At 46.6% G+C, this 21,578-nt stretch overlaps 1 protein-coding gene across 3 annotated transcripts in view; it reads right to left on the bottom strand.

Annotated features, from left to right (window-relative positions):
* Positions 1–12,182: 12,182 nt before the first annotated feature.
* The window catches only part of asic2 (acid-sensing (proton-gated) ion channel 2), a 61,978-nt gene continuing 52,582 nt past the window's right edge, over positions 12,183–21,578 (bottom strand). For 2 of the 3 annotated variants that reach the window (XM_049745131.2, XM_049745129.2), the window contains 9 exons: positions 21,153–21,303; positions 18,590–18,717; positions 16,597–16,747; positions 16,470–16,526; positions 15,384–15,537; positions 15,221–15,312; positions 15,027–15,106; positions 14,893–14,961; positions 12,183–14,459 (listed from right to left, as the gene is read on the bottom strand). In XM_049745131.2, coding sequence (XP_049601088.1) covers positions 14,367–14,459; positions 14,893–14,961; positions 15,027–15,106; positions 15,221–15,312; positions 15,384–15,537; positions 16,470–16,526; positions 16,597–16,747; positions 18,590–18,717; positions 21,153–21,303 — 975 coding nt within the window. In that variant the 3' untranslated portion in view covers positions 12,183–14,366. The remainder of the gene's footprint in view (positions 14,460–14,892; positions 14,962–15,026; positions 15,107–15,220; positions 15,313–15,383; positions 15,538–16,469; positions 16,527–16,596; positions 16,748–18,589; positions 18,718–21,152; positions 21,304–21,578) is intronic. The other variant, XR_007486768.2, reaches the window with a different exon arrangement.

Here is a 21,578-nt window from a genome sequence, read left to right as displayed (position 1 = left end):
TATGTCTGTGTTGTGTGTGTGTGTGGTGTCTGTCTGTGGTGTGTGTGTGTGTGTGGTGTCTATGTCTGTGTTGTGTGTGTGTGTGTGTGTGGTTATGTCTGTGTTGTGTGTATGTGTGGTCTATGTCTGTGTGGTGTGTGTGTGTGTGGTCTGTCTGTGGTGTGTGTGTGTGGTCTATGTCTGTGGTGTGTGTGTGTGTGTGTGGTCTATGTGTGTGTGGTGTCTATGTCTGTGTGGTGTGTGTGTGGTGTCTATGTCTGTGTTGTGTGTGTGTGGTGTCTGTCTGTGTTGTGTGTGTGTGGTGTCTATGTCTGTGTTGTGTGTGTGTGTGGTGTCTATGTCTGTGTTGTGTGTGTGGTGTCTATGTCTGTGTTGTGTGTGTGTGTGGTGTCTATGTCTGTGTTGTGTGTGTGTGTGTGTGGTGTCTATGTCTGTGTTGTGTGTGTGGTGTCTATGTCTGTGTTGTGTGTGTGTGTGGTGTCTATGTCTGTGTTGTGTGTGTGTGTGTGGTGTCTATGTCTGTGTTGTGTGTGTGTGTGGTGTCTATGTCTGTGTTGTGTGTGTGTGTGTGGTGTCTATGTCTGTGTTGTGTGTGTGGTGTCTGTCTGTGGTGTGTGTGTGGTGTCTATGTCTGTGTTGTGTGTGTGTGTGGTGTCTGTCTGTGTTGTGTGTGTGTGTGTGGTGTCTATGTCTGTGTTGTGTGTGTGTGGTGTCTATGTCAGTGTTGTGTGTGGTGTCTATGTCTGTGGTGTGTGTGTGTGTGGTGTCTATGTCTGGTGTGTGTGTGTGTGTGTGGTGTCTATGTCTGTGTTGTGTGTGTGTGGTGTCTATGTCTGTGTTGTGTGTGTGTGTGGTGTCTATGTCTGTGTTGTGTGTGCGTGTGTGGTCTATGTCTGTGTTGTGTGTGCGTGTGTGGTCTATGTCTGTGTTGTGTGTGTGTGGTGTCTGTCTGTGTTGTGTGTGTGTGTGGTGTCTATGTCTGTGTTGTGTGTGTGTGGTGTCTATGTCTGTGTGTGGTGTCTATGTCTGTGTTGTGTGTGTGTGTGTGGTGTCTATGTCTGTGTTGTGTGTGTGTGTGTGGTGTCTATGTCTGTGTTGTGTGTGTGTGTGGTGTCTATGTCTGTGTTGTGTGTATGTGTGTGTGTGGTCTATGTCTGTGTTGTGTGTGTGTGGTGTCTATGTCTGTGTTGTGTGTGTGTGGTGTCTATATCTGTGTTGTGTGTGTGTGTGTGTGTGTGTGTGGTGTCTATGTCTGTGTTGTGTGTGTGTGTGGTGTCTATGTCTGTGTTGTGTGTGTGTGTGGTGTCTATGTCTGTGGTGTGTGTGTGTGTGGTGTCTATGTCTGTGTTGTGTGTGTGTGTGTGTGTGTGTGGTGTCTATGTCTGTGTTGTGTGTGTGTGTGGTGTCTGTCTGTGTTGTGTGTGTGTGTGTGTGTGGTGTCTGTCTATGTCTGTGGTGTGTGTGTGTGTGTGTGTGTGTGTGTGTGTGTGTGTGTGTGTGGTGTCTATGTCTGTGTTGTGTGTGTGTGTGTGTGTGTGTGTGGTTATGTCTGTGTTGTGTGTATGTGTGGTCTATGTCTGTGTGGTGTGTGTGTGTGTGTGGTCTGTCTGTGTGGTGTGTGTGTGTGGTCTATGTCTGTGGTGTGTGTGTGTGTGTGTGTGTGTGTGGTCTATGTCTGTGTTGTGTGTGTGTGTGGTGTCTATGTCTGTGTTGTGTGTGTGTGGTGTCTATGTCTGTGTTGTGTGTGTGTGGTGTCTATGTCTGTGTTGTGTGTGTGTGGTGTCTATGTCTGTGTTGTGTGTGTGTGTGGTGTCTATGTCTGTGTTGTGTGTGTGTGTGGTGTCTATGTCTGTGTTGTGTGTGTGTGTGGTGTCTATGTCTGTGTTGTGTGTGTGTGTGTGTGTGGTGTCTATGTCTGTGTTGTGTGTGTGGTGTCTATGTCTGTGTTGTGTGTGTGTGTGGTGTCTATGTCTGTGTTGTGTGTGTGTGTGGTGTCTATGTCTGTGTTGTGTGTGTGTGGTGTCTATGTCTGTGTTGTGTGTGTGTGGTGTCTATGTCTGTGTTGTGTGTGTGTGGTGTCTATGTCTGTGTTGTGTGTGTGTGTGGTGTCTATGTCTGTGTTGTGTGTGTGTGTGGTGTCTATGTCTGTGTTGTGTGTGTGTGTGTGTGTGGTGTCTATGTCTGTGTTGTGTGTGTGGTGTCTATGTCTGTGTTGTGTGTGTGTGTGGTGTCTATGTCTGTGTTGTGTGTGTGTGTGGTGTCTATGTCTGTGTTGTGTGTGTGTGTGGTGTCTATGTCTGTGTTGTGTGTGTGTGGTGTCTATGTCTGTGTTGTGTGTGTGTGGTGTCTATGTCTGTGTTGTGTGTGGTGTCTATGTCTGTGTTGTGTGTGTATGTGGTGTCTATGTCTGTGGTGTGTGTGTGTGTGTGTGGTGTCTATGTCTGTGTTGTGTGTGTGTGTGGTGTCTATGTCTGTGTTGTGTGTGTGTGTGTGTGGTGTCTATGTCTGTGTTGTGTGTGTCTATGTCTGTGTTGTGTGTGTGTGTGTGTGTGTGTGGTGTCTATGTCTGTGTGGTGTGTGTGTTGTCTATGTCTGTGTGGTATGGTGTGTGTGTGGTATGTGTGTGGTCTATGTGTGTGTGGTGTGGTGTATGTGTGGTCTGTCTGTGTGGTGTGTTGTGTGTGTTGTGTGTGTGTGTGGTCTATGTCTGTGTGGTGTGTGTGTGCTGTATGTGTATGGTCTATGTCTGTGTGGTGTGTGTGTGTGGTGTGGTTGTGTGTGTGGTCTATGTCTGTGTGGTATGGTTGTGTGTGTGGTCTGTGTGGTGTGTGTTGTGTGTGGTCTGTCTGTGTGTTGTGTGTGTGGTCTATGTCTGTGGTTGTGTGTGTGTGTAGTGGGTGTTGTGTGTGCTGTGTGGTCTGTGTGTGGTGTGTGATGTGTGATGTGTGTGTGTGGTGTGTGTCTGTGTGGTGTGGTCTATGTCTGTGGTGTGTGTCTGGTGTGTGTGTGGTGCGTGTAGTTTGTGTAGTTAAAAAAAATTTTTTTGCGTAGTTTTTCGTAGTTTGTTTGCGTAGTTTGTGTAGTTTTTCGTAGTTTGTTTGTGTAAAAAATTTTTTGTGTAGTTTAAATTTTTTTTTGTGTAGTTTGTGTAGTTTTTCGTAGTTTGTTTGTGTAAAATTTTTTTTTTGTAGTTTAAATTTTTTTTTTGTGTAGTTTGTGTAGTTTTTCATAGTTTGTTTGTGTAGTTTGTGTAGTTTAATTTTTTTTTGTGTGTTTAAATTTTTTTTTGTAGTTTAAAATTTTTTTTGTGTAGTTTGTGTAGTTTTTCGTAGTTTGTTTGTGTAGTTTGTGTAGTTTAAAATTTTTTTGTGTAGTTTAAAATTTTTTGTGTAGTTTAAAATTTTTTTTGTGTAGTTTGTGTAGTTTTTCGTAGTTTGTTTGTGTAGTTTGTGTAGTTTTTCGTAGTTTGTTTGTGTAAAAAAATTTTTTGTAGTTTAAAATTTTTTTTGTGTAGTTTTTCGTAGTTTGTTTGTGTAGTTTGTGTAGTTTAAATTTTTTTTGTGTAGTTTAAAATTTTTTTTGTAGTTTAAAATTTTTTTTGTGTAGTTTGTGTAGTTTTTCGTAGTTTGTTTGTGTAGTTTGTGTAGTTTAAAAAAATGTTTGTGTAGTTTTTTTTAACTACACAAACAAACTACACAAACATTTTATTAAACTACACAAACTACACAAACAAACTACGAAAAACTACACAAACTACACAATTTTTCTTTTTTTACTACACAAACTACACAAAAAAAAAATTAAACTACACAAACTACACAAACAAACTACGAAAAACTACACAAACTACACAAAATATTTTTAAACTACACAAAAAATTTTAAACTACACAAAAAAATTTTAAACTACACAAACAAACTACGAAAAACTACACAAACTACACAAAAAAATTTTAAACTACACAAAAAAAATTTAAACTACACAAACTACACAAACAAACTACGAAAAACTACACAAACTACACAAAAAAATTTTAAACTACAAAAATTTTTTTTACACAAACAAACTACGAAAAACTACACAAACTACACAAACAAACTACGAAAAACTACACAAACTACACAAAAAAAATTTTAAACTACACAAAAAATTTTAAACTACACAAAAAATTTTTAAACTACACAAACTACACAAACAAACTACGAAAAACTACACAAACTACACAAAAAAATTTTAAACTACAAAAAATTTTTTAAACTACACAAAAAAAAATTAAACTACACAAACTACACAAACAAACTACGAAAAACTACACAAACTACGCAAACAAACTACGAAAAACTACGCAAAAAAATTTTTTTTAACTACACAAATTTTTTTTTAACTACACAAACTACACGCACCACACACACACCAGACACACACCACAGACATAGACCACACCACACAGACACACACCACACACGCACACACACATCACACATCACACACCACACACAGACCACACAGCACACACCACACACCACACACAACACCCACTACACACACACACAACCACAGACATAGACCACACACACAACACACAGACAGACCACACACAACACACAGACCACACACACAACCATACCACACAGACATAGACCACACACACAACCACACCACACACACACACCACACACACAACACACAAACATAGACCACACACACAACACACACAGCACACAGACATAGACCACACACACCACACAGACCACACACACAACCACACCACACAGACATAGACCACGCACACCATACAGCCATAGACCACACACACCCACACATCACACACACACACCACACAGACATAGACCATACACATACAGCACACACACACCACACAGACATAGACCACACACACACACAACACACACAACACACCACAGACAGACCACACATACACCACACCACACAGACATAGACCACACATACACCACACCACACAGACATAGACCACACATACACCACACACACACCATACCACACAGACATAGACAACACACACACCACACAGACATAGACACCACACACACACACACACACACACACACAACACAGACATAGACACCACACACACACACACACACACACACACACACACACACACAGACACACACACAGACACAGACACCACACACACACAACACAGACATAGACACCACACACACACAACACAGACATAGACACCACACACACAACACAGACATAGACCACACACACACACACACACCACAGACATAGACCACACACACACCACACAGACAGACCACACACACACACACACACCACACAGACATAGACCACACATACACACAACACAGACATAACCACACACACACACACACACACAACACAGACATAGACACCACACACACACACACACACACACACACACACACACACACACAACACAGACATAGACACCACACACACACACACACAACACAGACATAGACACCACACACACACACAACACAGACATAGACACCACACACACACACAACACAGACATAGACACCACACACACACAACACAGACATAGACACCACACACACACACACACCACAGACATAGACACCACATACACACACACAACACAGACATAGACACCACACACAACACAGACATAGACACCACACACACACAACACAGACATAGACACCACACACACACACAACACAGACAGACACCACACACACACACAACACAGACATAGACACCACACACACACCACAGACAGACACCACACACACAACACAGACATAGACACCACACACACACACACACAACACAGACATAGACACCACACACACACACAACACAGACATAGACACCACACACACACACACAACACAGACATAGACACCACACACACACACAACACAGACATAGACACCACACACACACACACACAACACAGACATAGACACCACACACACACACACAACACAGACATAGACACCACACACACACACAACACAGACATAGACACCACACACACAACACAGACATAGACACCACACACACACACAACACAGACATAGACACCACACACACACACAACACAGACATAGACACCACACACACACAACACAGACATAGACACCACACACACACAACACAGACATAGACACCACACACACACACAACACAGACATAGACCACACACACACACACACACCACAGACATAGACCACACACACACACCACACAGACAGACCACACACACACACCACACAGACAGACCACACACACACACACACCACACAGACATAGACCACACACACACACAACACAGACATAGACACCACACACACACACACACACACAACACAGACATAGACAGACACCACACACACACACACACACACACACACAACACAGATATAGACACCACACACACACACACACACAACACAGACATAGACACCACACACACACAACACAGACATAGACACCACACATACACACAACACAGACATAGACACCACACACACACACAACACAGACATAGACACCACACACACACACAACACAGACATAGACACCACACACAGACATAGACACCACACACACACAACAGAGACATAGACACCACACACACACACACAACACAGACAGACACCACACACACACAACACAGACATAGACACCACACACACACACAACACAGACATAGACACCACACACACACACACACAACACAGACATAGACACCACACACACACACAACACAGACATAGACACCACACACACACACAACACAGACATAGACACCACACACACAACACAGACATAGACACCACACACACACACACACACAACACAGACATAGACACCACACACACACACAACACAGACAGACACCACACACACACACACACACACACACACACAACACAGACATAGACACCACACACACACAACACAGACATAGACACCACACATACACACAACACAGACATAGACACCACACACACACACAACACAGACATAGACACCACACACACACACACAACACAGACATAGACACCACACACAGACATAGACACCACACACACACAACACAGACATAGACACCACACACACACACAACACAGACATAGACACCACACACACACACAACACAGACATAGACCACACACGCACACACAACACAGACATAGACCACACACGCACACACAACACAGACATAGACCACACACACACACACACACACACACACACACAACACAGAACACAGACATAGACCACACACACACAGAACACAGACATAGACCACACACACACACACACAGAACACAGACATAGACCACACACACACACACACAGAACACAGACAGACCACACACAGAACACAGACATAGACCACACACACACACACACACACACACACACAGAACACAGACATAGACCACACACAGACCACACACAGACAGACCACACAGACACACACACACACAGACACACACACAGACCACACAGACATAGACCACACACACACAGCACACACACATACACCACACACACACACAACACAGACAGACCACACACACACACACACACACCACACACAGACCACACACACACACACACCACAGACATAGACCTCACACACCACACACTCTCCTTAAATGCTGGCTGGGCACTTTGCCCTCGCCGCACCCGTCCGTCTCGTGTCGGCCGCTCATCACGGGCGAAGGTCGGCCGACGGTTGGCTCCTGCCCGCCCGGCCGGCATTCGACGTTTGGACTCATCCTCCGCCTCGTGCCACTGCAAAAAGAAAAACGGCACTCTGTTGCATGCGGTTCACTTTTGTGGACGTACTCATTACTCTTTTTATGTCTGTTCCTATATGAAGAATTCAATGACTATAATTGCTTTCTTGGTTGTAAAGTGCTTTGAGCTGCATTTCTTGTATGAAAGGTGCTCGACAAATAAAGTTTTTTTATTATTACCCTCTGGTCTCGTGGTCCTGTCCAGTCCCTCTCGTCCGATTCACTGCCCCAGCAATCCTGAAAGGCAGACATATAAAATTCCACTAGCACCCCCCCCCCCCCCCCCCAACCTTGACTAAGGTAAGTTTGAATCCGGTAACTAGCGGCACGCACGGGCTGACGCATGTCTCATACGGTCCTCCCGCATTGGAGCGATCCGGGTTATGAAATGTTTAACCCCTTACAAAAAGGGAGGGAGGGAGAGAGCGAGAGGAGATGAGAAGAGGCTTTGGTGCGCACTTAAGTGCAACCGGCCAGTTCCCCCCTGAGTAGAGCTGGCTTGGCCCTGAGAGGGGGGAAAAAAGGAAAACGTGACGTCACGGAGAGCGTCACGGAGAATCTCCTTGTCCTCGACACCGGGACCCAGTCTGGCAGACATTATACCCTGGTATTCCACAAAGGGCAAAGTATAGCCACGTTCCACCCTGAGTGCACCAGGCCATGCAGGTACTGCCGGGCGCGTTGGAGAAAGAGAGCGAGAGAGAGGGGGGGGGGGGGGGGGGGGGGGGGTGTCTACTTTGCCGATTCGTATCTAGAGGGTCACAGCAACCCAAATGCCCGTGCGTGCTACTAGTTACCCTATTCAAACAGACAGGGGCAGGGAAAGCACAAAAGAAAAAACAAAGTCATACTCCACCGAAACGCTGGCTGCATCTGCACCCATCAGTCTCGTGTGGGCGGCTCGTCACGGGCCAAGGTCCGGTTCTGCTCCGGCCGGTGTTGGACTCGTCTTTCGCCTCGCACAAGTGCAAAAAGACAAACGGCACTCAGTTGCATGCGGTTCACTTCTGTCAACGTACTCATTACCTACCCCCTCCCTGGTCTTGTGGGTGCAGCCCAGTCCGTCTCGGTGCAGGCTGGCGCTCGCCCCATCCGCTGCCAGCTGAAAGGCAGAAAAATAAGGAAATCAAATTAAAACCAACAAGTGTGTCCACTACGCTTGCAGATTGGATTGCCATGTCACCGCCTCTGGCCAGCCTTGGCCAGTCATGCATCAGGCTCCTCTTCAACACTTGGCACTGCTTTCTTTGGGTGGTTCCTTCCTTTGCAACCCGCTCACCAATCGCGGGTCTGGTGGCCTCCGTCCACCGGCTCTTCGTTTCATACATAGTCTCTTCCACCTTGCAAGACAAGCACAAAGGTCTCGCTGCGCTTGCGCTTGCCGTCGCTTGGGCGGTCGCTTGCGCTTGCGCGGTCGCTTGCCGTTGCTGCGCGTTTGGCACTCAATGAGAGCTGCACAACATTTTGGAAAATCAATGATATGGCAGTATTGGGCCAGATCACTGCATTGAGGCAAGTTGTGCAAAATCCTTGGATGGAGGTTAACTATTTGATGGCAATGAGATAAGTTAGATGAGTTAACTTTAACTTACATCAATGACTTATCGTCTTAACTCATTACAAATAGTTAGGCAAGAAAACGTGTTTCATTTGAGACATGAAAAAAAAAATCTTTGCTGTCTTAAAGTGCATGTCAATAACCTAGACCACCATATGGCAGTTTTCCAATACACGTGCAGCCCTACACACACACACGTCACCATTGGTGTCCAAATGGCAGCCTCGGGGCAACTTGATCAACACACCACACGGATGAACACAACACTGCTTTGTAGCACTAAATATTAATGGCAACATTTCGTGATTGATTGAATGAAGTTGCGTCAAAGAATTCTGAATTTGTTTCAGTATGCAGCCCTCAAGCAGTCATTGGGACACCGCTGGTGTAATTTAAAAAAAAAAAAAAAAAAAAAAATCCATTTCATACGTTGAAGCTGCGCAGGTCGACGCCTCCAGGGAAGCGGGTCTCCCTCAAAACTCGGCGACTTCAGAGCGATGCCACAGCGGTCCGTTCACCTCTGATCACATCGTGTCACATCCCGGTCGCCATCTGCAGAAACAGAAACAAATGTTAGAAACTCAAAGAGCACCCCAAGTTGTCGGTCACTTGCTTACTTGATCACAGCGGCTAGCTACTATTGGTGACCGTCGCCGGGGCGGATCGAACTGAAATTGACAAAAACAGGTTTTCACCTGATTTAGGACTACTCTTCCTCAGTGTCCTCAGCATCACTGAAATAGCTCCTCAAGAGCCTCCTGCTTGCTTTGTATAGAAGGATGCTGGCTGGGCAGCCTTTTCTAGAGCTACAAAAGACAAACAGAAATTATTGCAACAAAAATAGATATTTTAATTTTATACATACTAAGTTGAGCTTTGCAGTTGAAAAAATATATCATTATATTGTAGTAAATTATAATAATTATTCAGGATTATAATTCATATTTTCATTTCATCCTTCATCAACTCCCCTCACATTGGACAGATAGATGATCCAGGTTGGCGGAGTCCAAAACGGGAGAAAATAACATCTTTGAATGGATTTGCTCTGATTTGGACAATTCGTTACATTTATCAGTTTGCATAACACGGAAATGGCACACGCATAATATAAAATTATTAAAAAAAATGTTCAGTTGACTAGAGTCAAACTAATATTTCCTATAGTCAGACAAACACGCGCTTATCGGCGGCGTCATTTACGAACCTTCGACAAACAAACGAATGAAAGAAATGCTGGCCAGCATTAAAAAAAAAAAAAAAAAAAAAACGCGAAAGACATTTAAAACACCATCAAAACGCGCAACGACGCGACGCAAAGTCGATTGTGGCGTGCCGTGCCCAAACCTCAAGCACTCCCTATCCTGCAAGAAATAATAAATGGCATCGTAAGAAACTGCAAACATTTGCTCACGGGCTAAATTGCCTGCGGCATACAATTTAGCTCCAGGCCCACCGTCGCGGTGGACGTGACGTGACGTAGCCGAGTCACGAGAGTACGACAATCCCGCGACAAACAAAATTAAAAAGGCTTGTGAGAAAAGGCAACAAAGCACACATTTTGGGGCCGATGTGAAAACTCTCCTTGCGCTCTCCAGTTAACTTCGACGCCTACAGTCGCCGTGTGAAAATCCCCCGACAAACAAACATGGCGTCCGTCGTGAGAGACGGCAAGAAACGACAAACATTTGCTCCCTTACCTGAGAAAATGCTACGCGCTCGGTGGCACCTGCATTTGAGAACTCCCCTTGAGCGCGGAAATCGTGCAACAAACACGGCGTCCGTCGCGACAAACATTTGCTAGCGTGCTAGCTTACTTGAGAAACCGTTCGTCGGTGGCACCTGCATATGATAACTCCCCTTGAGCGAGCACACCTGTCTTCAATTGACCTAAAGCCCTGACGTCACATCCAAATCTTCTTCTCCTGATCGTCCAACGGCGCTCGGCACACTGACGCCACCAGGTGGTCGCCTGTCATGGTGACTACTGTGGAAAGGGTTGCTTCGGATGACTATCCGTTGAAACTTTGAACACCCAACATGTTTGGATGGAGGATACCCTATCGATATGACCAAATCCCCTTTTGTTTCCGAGCAGGCTCTGGTCGAGTGGTTAACGCCATTGCCTTCAATCAAATGAAAATATTTGTATCCATAGTTCATCCTAAAATGAATTGTTCTTGCAAAAATTCTGCGGCCGTTGCAGTGCTCCCGTGGACTCATTTTCAATTCAGTTGTTAAGAAACACCACACCGTTGCACAGAGACAATTCTTGAGTCATATCAAGTCAAGTCAAGTCAAGTTTATTTGTATAGCCCTAAATATATATCAAATGGTTTAAGTGAAAAGTGCCACACCCGCCCTCACCCCCACTTTCTGATTGGCTGGTTGATCTGTGACATCACACGGACACTCCATTAGGTACACCGCCATTTTCAAGCGTACCTAATAACAGGTCACTTTATTAGGGAAATATCATGGTCAAAGCTTAACTGAAAGTGCCACACCCGCCTTCACCCACACCTCCTGATTGGCTGTTTGATCTGTGACGTCACTTGGACACTCCATTAGGTAGAATTGGTGAACGGGAAATGCAATTTACTTACTTGTTCGTGAACGGGAAGCCACCTCTCTGACTCAAAGTTCTTGCCGCAGTGCATTTAAGACAAGTCCACCAAGTCTCGCTGTGTTTAATGTTTGTTACCTAGCAACAGACACTCAGCTCTTTTGCATGGGTTCAATCAGGGGATTTTCACATGATCATAATCCAAGGCAAAGTCACCTATTTAAGCACACCTCCAGCAGGCCATGGTTGCTTGCAATTTTATTTCTTGATCGATGAAGAGTGTTGTGTGGCGACACATCTGCTCTTTGGAACAACAAAATGACATTGAAAATCAAAGTGTCCATATTGCTTTTGGAAAATGATTCCAGAAATAATAGACCAACCTGCAACGCCCTGGAACGGATCATTTTCAAAGTTTTGATAACAATTTCTTGGCGATATCCCATTGTAAATAAATAACAAGAGTTCAGATGTGCAAAATTGTGTGGGGGGGAAAACTCCCCCACCACCAATGACATCAAAGAGAAGAAGACACGTGTTACAAAAAAGTGTTGTTTAATGGTTTCACATTGAAAACACACACACACACACACACACACACACACACACACACACACACACACACACACACACACACACACACACACACACACACGCAAACACAATGTTGGCGCTGTGGCACAAAAACGGCGCCGGAGCATGGCGAGCAGTTCCAGGTAGCGCCGAGGCGGAGCACGTAGACGCCGCTGGCTTTCAAGCGCAGCGGACACATGGGGGGGAAAGACCAATCAGAGTTAAAAGTGCAGTGATGAATCCATTCCGAGTGAGATGGAGAGACCATGCTGGGATTGATGGTGGAAACGGAACAAAAAATCAAAAATCACAATTCCAGATGCTGTATTCCAGAAGCGCGCTTTTTCTAAGCCGCAGCACCCCCTTAGGAGACAACGGGCCAATCGCAAGGCAGCAGAGGGCAGCGCTCCACCAAAACTCTAAAGAACAATGTGTCTCAGTAAAACCTTCAAAACATATTTGAACAACACCAACACGAGAGAGAGAGAGAGAGAGAGAGAGAGAGAGAGAGAGAGAGAGAGAGAGAGAGAGAGAGAGAGAGAGAGAGAGAGAGAGAGAGAGAGAGAGAGAGAGAGGAAAAAAAAAACAAAAAAAAAGCATTCTGTCAGTGCTATTTGTTTTGGGGGGGGAAATGGTGAAAAGTTGTCAGGGATGTTTTGGTTTAAGACGTGCTCACCATTTTGTTCTCTGGCTTCCATTGCCACCCCACTTGAAGTGGGACGGCGGGCATCCTGTCAAAGATCCTTTCTGTTCCTCTGTCGGGGCGTGCTCACACTGGGCCATCATAACGGCACTTGGGCCGACCGAGTCCACCGTACGCTAACTAGCATCGTGCACGATATAAATGAGAAGAAAGAATCCATTGAGTCCAAAAAACTGCAAAGAGCAGCATTCAATGACAACACAAATGCACAGCTAAAAAAGAGGCAAAGCAGAGCTTTTGATTAGCGCCATCGCTCCTCTCATCTCATCTCATCTCATCTCAGCAGCCATACCTGCTCCACCACCGCACTACACAAACGGAGTGAAGAGTTGAAATCTTCTCAACTCGCAGTAGCTCGCCTATCACTTGATTCATGGAACAATGGCTCCGCATTCTTGATTATTGCCATCTTGCACAATAGAACTAATCCTCAGGTACAACATTCCAATGGATGGATGCTCATCACGTCTGCGTGTGTCATTGGAGTGACACAATCATTCACAAGCGGTAGGACAGAATAATGAGGAAAAAAAGCCAGGCTGTTCAACAATGACAATGGCCCATCATGCGAGGATTCGGCCATCTTGCATAATAGAAATCAACAGAAGGAGAAGAAATCTTGCCTAGTGTGAGTACGCCCTTGAGGCCTTTGGTGGACTGATTCCAAATCAAAAGAAAGTTTCTTTTCTGTCTCCACCGGCTAATTTCTATTTCCCTTGTCCGACAAAAAGTAGCGATTAGTCTCTTCGTTTAAAGCTGAAAGAGGAATCCAAGGTTGAAGCTGAACATTCATCACGTGAGCGAGCGAGCGGGCGGGCGGCCACATTATGAGTGATGCATACGCTTTGGTGGCTTTCAGTCTTTTTCTTTGTTCACTATGGTGTCCGCTGAGCCACCAACGGATGCTTCTCAGGTGTGTGTCTCCAAACTTTGAACCTCGTGCCACGCCACACCACGCCACGCCATGCCATGCCACGCCACGCCACTCGGCCCGCCCCGCCCCTCCCTGACCCATTTGGCTCGGCTGAGGTTTTTTAGCGTCTCATGATTGGCTCTCCTCAAAGTGGACGGAGGGGTGGGGTGGCGGGGCCAGGCCAGGCCAGGCGGGGTCAAGAGGCCAGGCCAGGCCAGGCCAGGCCAAGCGGGGCCTCAGCAGGCAATCTCCTCCAAGGTGGCCTGCAGGGGCACGGCCACGCTGTGGCTGATGGACTCCGAGTGGTTGGCCACAGGGTCACAGGAAGTCTAAAAGATACCCAACATTTCATTTCATTCATTCTAAATCAAATTAAACAAACAAATAACTCAACAAAAAAAGAAATAAGGTGAAAAGAACAGTAGGCAACAATGTATTTCATTTTTTAAAATACAATGGAATGAAAAAGTCCGAGAAACCAAATGAAATTTCATTCAAAATATGTCATTTGATGACAACATAACAAAACCCAATATTTTATTTCATTGGGAAAAAAACCCCCAAAATTAAACAAATAAAAGTTCCGGACATTTTGTTTGTTTTGAAATGAACAAAGAATTGCAAATTAAAGTATATAAAATTAGAAAACCTTTACTACATGAAAATGTCTTATCATTAAAAAACACCAGTAACCACATTTTTAGAAAAACAAAGTTAAATATCACTGAAGGGGCGGGGCGGGGCGGGGCGGGGCGCACTTACCACATCCCGTCGCCGGCCTTCCTCCTCGTCCTCCCGACTCAGGAGGTCCAGTAGTCTGTCCCGTACCACCTGAAAAAGTCCAGTCGAGTTAACCAACCGTACCATGCTTCTTCCTCCGTGCAAGCACGACTGACCTCGTAGGCGTAGTCAAAAAGCTCCAGGATGGTGAGAATGCTGGCCCCGATAAAGAGGCCCATCTGGCCGCCGATGTCACCTGTCGGGGGGCAATTGCCTCCATTACTATTATTATTGACGTGCGAGCGTTCTTCTTCTTCTTCTTCTTCCACATTTGTCCAGCGATTCAAAAAATCATCATTATTTGGATTACCCAGCAGGCCCGCCACCTCATAGGCTTTCTTCTGCTCAATGGTTTCATAGTTGAGCGCCTCGAAGAAGACGTCCAACACCAAAATATTGTCTCTGAGAAAAAAACAACACGCTAAGAGCAAATGGGTCGGCGAGCACGTGACGGACGGACAGCGTGGACATACGCGATGTATTTCTCCGACTTGTTGAACTTCTTCTGCAGGTAGCGCGCCGAAGTCTTGCTGGGGATTTTCACCATGGAGAGCTCTTTGTTGTAGCGCGTCACGTTGCACGGCGTGCGGCACATGCAGCCGCTGCTCTCCGCCGCCGACAGCTTGGCTAATGACCGTTATGAGGAGGAGGTTGATGATGATGATGATGATGAAGGGGTGGTGACGGTGAAGGGCGCAGAAGAGGAGGCAATCTCTATCCACATCCAATGAAAAGTCCCAATCAAACTCGGATGGTCATTCTTTTCCCAAGTGACCTTAAACAAAGCAAGCGAGCTCGCAAAATATTCCGGCCAACCAAGGACAAATGATGTGAAGCCACAAGGAACCTGAAGACCATTCAGACCGAAGCCGTCAAATAATAAAAGTAGTCTTGCTCATTTCACGAGACGCTTTGTCACATGGGCTCAACGTCTCGCCGCTAATTACACAACTCCGGTCGTCAAAGCGTACTCTTCAACTTTCAATGCCGGATGAGACGAGCGATGCGTAATCTCCTCTGACAACTTGGAGACAGGTGCTGTAGTTGTTTCTTTTTTTCTCATACAATCATATTCAAAGGAAGGGGGGAAAACAAAGTGGGAAAGATTTCGACAAATTGGCACCGACGTGACCTGATTTGCATGCGGAGGGAGATCCAGGCGTCAAAAAGCGGCCCAATTACAAGAGAAGACGAGCGAGCCGGCGAGCAATCCTCTGCCTCGCTACTGACACTCGTGGCCTCAGAGTTTTTCATGGAGCTGCATTGATTTAGGCGGGAATTTTCTGGGCGCTTGCTGCGGCGTGTTCAAGTCAAGTTTGACTGCAACATTTAACACAGGGCCCATTTACGTATTTCCTAGCCTAGGTGAACTTTTTGAAATGTATTTGCTCTCACTGAGTGTAAATTCCAAGAACTAGCCGTTTTTCCCCCTTCACTCAGTAGGTACGTTCTGAGTTACATCGTATTGGGAAGAAGTTTGCAAACTGACGGCACGGCACGGCACGGCACGGCACGGCACGGCACGGCACGGCACGGCACGGCACCATCACGTGACTCACCCAGGGCGGGCTCAGCGCAGTCTTTGTACTGCTCGGGAGTGCAGTAGGACGCGTCGCCTGTCACCGAGACCAACGAGTATGTTAGCCTGGAGCGCCAATGCTGCTGCATTGTTCACTTTGGACCTACCAGGCATGTGCACCATCCTGCAGTTGCAGTTCTCCACAATGTAGCGCGTCTCGCAGTCGAGCCGACAGGCGGTCACGCTGTACACCTGGAAGAAGCCCGACTCCAGAGCCTTGGACTCGCACTCGCCCCAGGGCGGAGGCAGGAAGCTCAGCTACGAGGGAGGGAGGGAGGGAGAAATTGCGAGTGCGCTTGACCAATGAAATGGCGCTAGCTGACAAATGCTAAGGGCAACAAGTTAGCGCCCAAACCATAGGTGGCGCAAAATTCAACACTGGCGAGACAACAGATTCAACAGTGGGCAAACAATTTCACACTTGCGCAGATACTTGACCCAAATAAAGTTAAAGTTAAAGTAAATAATAAAGAGAAGCGGCGGGCGGCACGCCGACACGCTGAACAACAACAAGAATGAGGCTTGATTAAGCGTCCCGTTGGGCACGAGCGAGCAGGCGCTCGCTCCATTTTGTGGATGAGGCGAGACGCTCCCTTTGCCAGGTGAAATTGGGCCGCTCGCTGCTGGCTGAGATTTAAAAGCGCGTCTGCTCTGCTCTGCGCTAGCTAGCTAGCTAGCTAGCTATGAGGGAAGCCGCTCCAACGTTCCGCTTCAAACGCAGCCAAGCGCGCATGCCCAATGTTACTGATTACCGTGCAAGGCTGTGACGGATGACAAGAAAGCAGCCGACGTCCCCCGACGCCATTAGTTCCAGCTTCTCGGCCATCCCTGCCCTTTAAGTTAAAGGCTTAACTGCTGCCAACCAAAACAGCGGCGGCACGTGGATGGAAGCGTCCCCACGCTTGTTTACGTACATACATACATACATACGTCGTCGGCTCAAAGCGGAATGCCCCCATGCGACAAACACCCGGGTGAAAGGTGCTGCTCGGCAATTCGTAACCTTTCCAATCGCTAAGCTCATCTTCTCTTTGGGCCCAATTAAAGCAAACTGTGGTTAATCGCCATCGGATTGATTTGGTGTAATGGCATGTGAGGCCGTGGTCTAATAAGCGGCAAAAGCCTTGGCTGGCGCCTGCCATTTGTTGTCTTCATCAATATTTCACTCCGGTGCTGAGGTAGGGGTGGGGGACTTAAAGGAGGCTTTACAGATCACTCGGCAAATTGTTGGGAAAGCCTGTTGTTTTGTTTTTGTTTTATCATCACGCGCTTGAACTTCACAGTGCAGGCAGGCAGGCAGGCAGGCAGGCAGGCTCAATTGGATCAAAGTACGCCTTCACTTTGATCGAGTTGCGCCGTGCAATAGAAAGACTCGAGTTCAATTTTTGGCGGCCTTTGAGGCAGGATTTACACAAATGCTTGGCGCCTTCAAATTTGGGGTCTGTACCATTTTCTAATGTATTATTCGATGATATTTCACGCTCCATATAACTCGAGTAATGGTTGTCATGCTAACGAGACGGTCGGGAACGGACACTCACCCTGAAGGCTTGTCAGTCAAGGCTAAGATGCGAAGAAGCCTACAACGCCTTTTGCACGACACGCACTGCACTGCACTGCACTGCACTGCACTGCACTTTTTCTCAGCCTTGATGCAATCAAAACAAGACGCTTTCCTGTGGCCATTTTTGATAACTTTCTGGAGGTGGAATACGACCCGTGGCGTCTTTTTAGCGGGGAACACCACGCCCGGACAAGGACGAAGGGATGGAGTTTATGACAAAATACGGAAGAAATGACACTCAAGTCAAAACGGCAGACACTTGTGAGAGCAAGGGCGTCATCTTAAAAGAGACGCATTGATCGTGAAATTCGTAGACAGATAGATAGATAGACAGACAGACAGATAGATAGATAGATAGATAAAATGACTCAGGAGCCTATTTCAAAAAGAAATGACTTTTTAGGTCGAGTTTGAAGCCAGGCTAAGGACTTCTAGGCTTTCAAATAAGGATTCCAAATGAGACTTTAAAATGGAAGTTAAGCTTTCAATGGCGTTTCAAATGACAGCGCGAGTCTCCGGGTCGAGGGCAAACTCACCCTCTGTTCCTGCGTGGCCACAAAGGTCTGGAAGCCGGGCGCTACGCCGAAGCCCAGCTCGTGCACAAACGGGGGCTCGGCCTGGCTGTGGATTTGGACTCGGACCCCTGCCTCGAATGCCGTGTCCTCTGCGAGGAATACAAATGCCTTTTGTTCACAATCGGTCGGGGACACCACAGCAGATGGGGAGGAGACGCCCAATGGCTTTCTTTTGATTGGAATACAAAGTGGCGCTTGAATAAAAGCCATGGATGGAGAAGATCAGAAGGGAGCTGAACACAACTGACAAGTAAAGAAAAAACACTTTAGGACAAAATGCAGCTGGATAATAGGAATGTTTTTGTCACAAAACATGTCCACAGGGGGAAAAAAAAAGAAAAAATAGCTTGTGAAGAAGGTTTGACCAAAAACCCACATACAAAGTAACATTTATGGGAAACGAGCCAGGCGGCGAATGTCTCTGCGTGGAAATCAATAATGCCAGCGTGTCACTCACGTTGGCTCTTGTGTTCTAGGAAGCATTTAATCAAGCCCTCCCTCCGCTCCCTGCCAATAAAGTAGCGCCACCCACTCATCAGCCTAGTGTCTGACAACCTTCAAAATCTTGACATCCATTTTGATGCATTTGCGACAGCTCTGAAGAGATGGAAAAAAAAAATGCACGCAGGCACACACGCGCGGTCGGCCGGGCCGGCGTTGTAAATGAAGGAGCGTCGTCATTCATCAAGTGTTTTCATCAGTTTATAGCTCACCTCGTTTGCGTTCTTGTTTAAGGCCTTTTGCTTTCTTGGCACATTAACACCCACACATGCAAATTAGCTTTGGCCCTGACGCTAGCGACTGAGTCCTTGCATGCAAAAAGACTGGCAAGAGAAGGAAAGGCTGGGTTTGGGCCGGAAAGCTGCGCTCGTAAAAGTCACCCAAAAAAAGCACGCCGATGCCTGCTCGCGCTGATGCCACTCCATGCGTTCACGCTATACATCCAAACTGATGGCAAAAGATTGGATTCACAAAAGCAAAAGGTAAAAAGCAGCAGCAGCAACAACAACAACAACAAGTCAAGGCAGCACACACTTGTTTGCTTATGAATTAGTATTTCCATCGTTGCTCAAAGCTTCACAAGAAGACTAAAAATAGTCGCGGGGCGAGCACGAAGCATATTTGCTTTCTCGAGAAATGGCTTATTAGTTGCGATGGCAAACAATGATGGGCTCAGCTTGTTGTCGTTGTGCTTGAGGATCCATCCCGAGGGGAAAGCGCAACAAACATCACCAAAGGAAGACTTGCTTGGAAACAAGCAAAAAGTAACACAAGGCTCTCTCTCAAATTTGCTTTTTCAAAAGTAGCCTTTCATATCTGCTTCAGGGTTTCCAAGCAACATTGATATTTGGAGAATATCGGCCGGCTGTCTGGCTGGCTGGCTGCTGTCTGGCTGGCTGTCTGTCTGGCTGGCCGGCTGGCTGGCTGGCTGGCCGGCCGGCCGGCTGGCTGGCGCTTAATGACTTGGCCTACTGTTGAGAAGTTGCCGCACCTTTTGGATGCACAACAACAGGCAGCAACATTCTTGAAATAAAGTCTAGTTACCGGGCAACCAGAAACTCCAGAGACTCCTTGTGTGACTAAACAAGCTCAAAGCATTCTTCATAATATGAACGGTGATGAGAGTTGCTCACCGAGGGCAAATATACCGACGGACGGACGGACGGACGGACGGCCCGGGTGCTAATTTGTAACCATTTCAAATGCAAAGCTCCATTTCATTGTCCTTTTTTGACAAGTGGGAGTGAGATTAGTTTAAAGCATCTTTCTGGAACAATTGTGAACTCACTATGCAGATGGGCAAACTAACGACAAGTGAGCAAAAACAACAATGGCTGGCTGGCTGGCTGGCTGGCTGGCCATAAATCCACACTTTGGTTCCAATTTGTCTTGTGAAGGCTTATTATCTCTTGGATGTCAGATCAAAGTTTCTTTATTGATTATATATACCTTGTGTTTTATGCACGTTATAAATTCCAATCAGACATATTGGATGAATCATTGTGATTAGTTGCAAGTCATAAAATCCAAATGTGATTTTCAGGTGCGTCATTTCATTGATGTTTTCCTTGCCAGATGGCAAAAAAGCAATCAAATGTGTCGTGTGACTTTATTTCTTGCACGTGTGCATTCTTACTCTCTTTCTTATTGATTTTTCAATTCCCATCTGACATTTTTAAGGGCATTACGAATCAGGCTGGTCCTCTTTGAGTTTCATTGTTACCAGGCATGTTTTCTTTCTTCTAAATTCCATTTGTAACTGGCTAGCTATCCATCAGGAAGCGGTCAAATCCGCATTTGCTGTTGTTGCACTGGGCTTAGTCCGTCCGGCTGTTACATTCCTGCTATTTTGTCCTCTCGTTTGAAAAGATGCTTTTGTGTGGTCGAAGCGGAAAACCTATTCAGGAGCACCACGTAACTAACACACATGAGATGATGCCGCGTGCTCCCTCGTCCACAAAAGGCGCCGCCTTCATTATTTGAAATTGCATGAATGAAAAAAAAGATCTGTGGCGAGGCCCACCTGTGTCGCCCCACACGGGCAGGTATTCGTCTTGCTGGATGTCCAACATGATCTCCAGGCCGTTCCCCGTGCCGCCTTTGACGGTGCTGCGCAGGGACTTGCCCTCCTCGGCCGCGTTGAACATGTAGCACTTGCCGTAGCGGGTGAACACCTGCCACAAAACACACACACACACATTGCCCATTGACTCCAGCGCTACACTTGCAACAAGGCCATTGCCGTCGTCAAGAGTCAAGCGGGACTCCCGGAGCGCAAACGACAAACGTGGTCCGATTGTACGGAGCTGGGCAGCGAGCGAGCCAGCCAGCCAGCCAGCGAGCCAGCGAGCCAGCCAGCGCCCGCCCAAGCCGTGTTTTATTGTGCTGTCAGAGGTTCTGCCAGGCAGCCTGCCAGCCAGCCAGCAACGCCCACTTCATTAGCCTAACC

The sequence above is a fragment of the Syngnathus scovelli genome, chromosome 16 (assembly GCF_024217435.2).
Source record: "Syngnathus scovelli strain Florida chromosome 16, RoL_Ssco_1.2, whole genome shotgun sequence".
NCBI lineage: Eukaryota > Metazoa > Chordata > Actinopteri > Syngnathiformes > Syngnathidae > Syngnathus > Syngnathus scovelli.
This window is presented reverse-complemented; position numbering and strand designations above follow the sequence as displayed.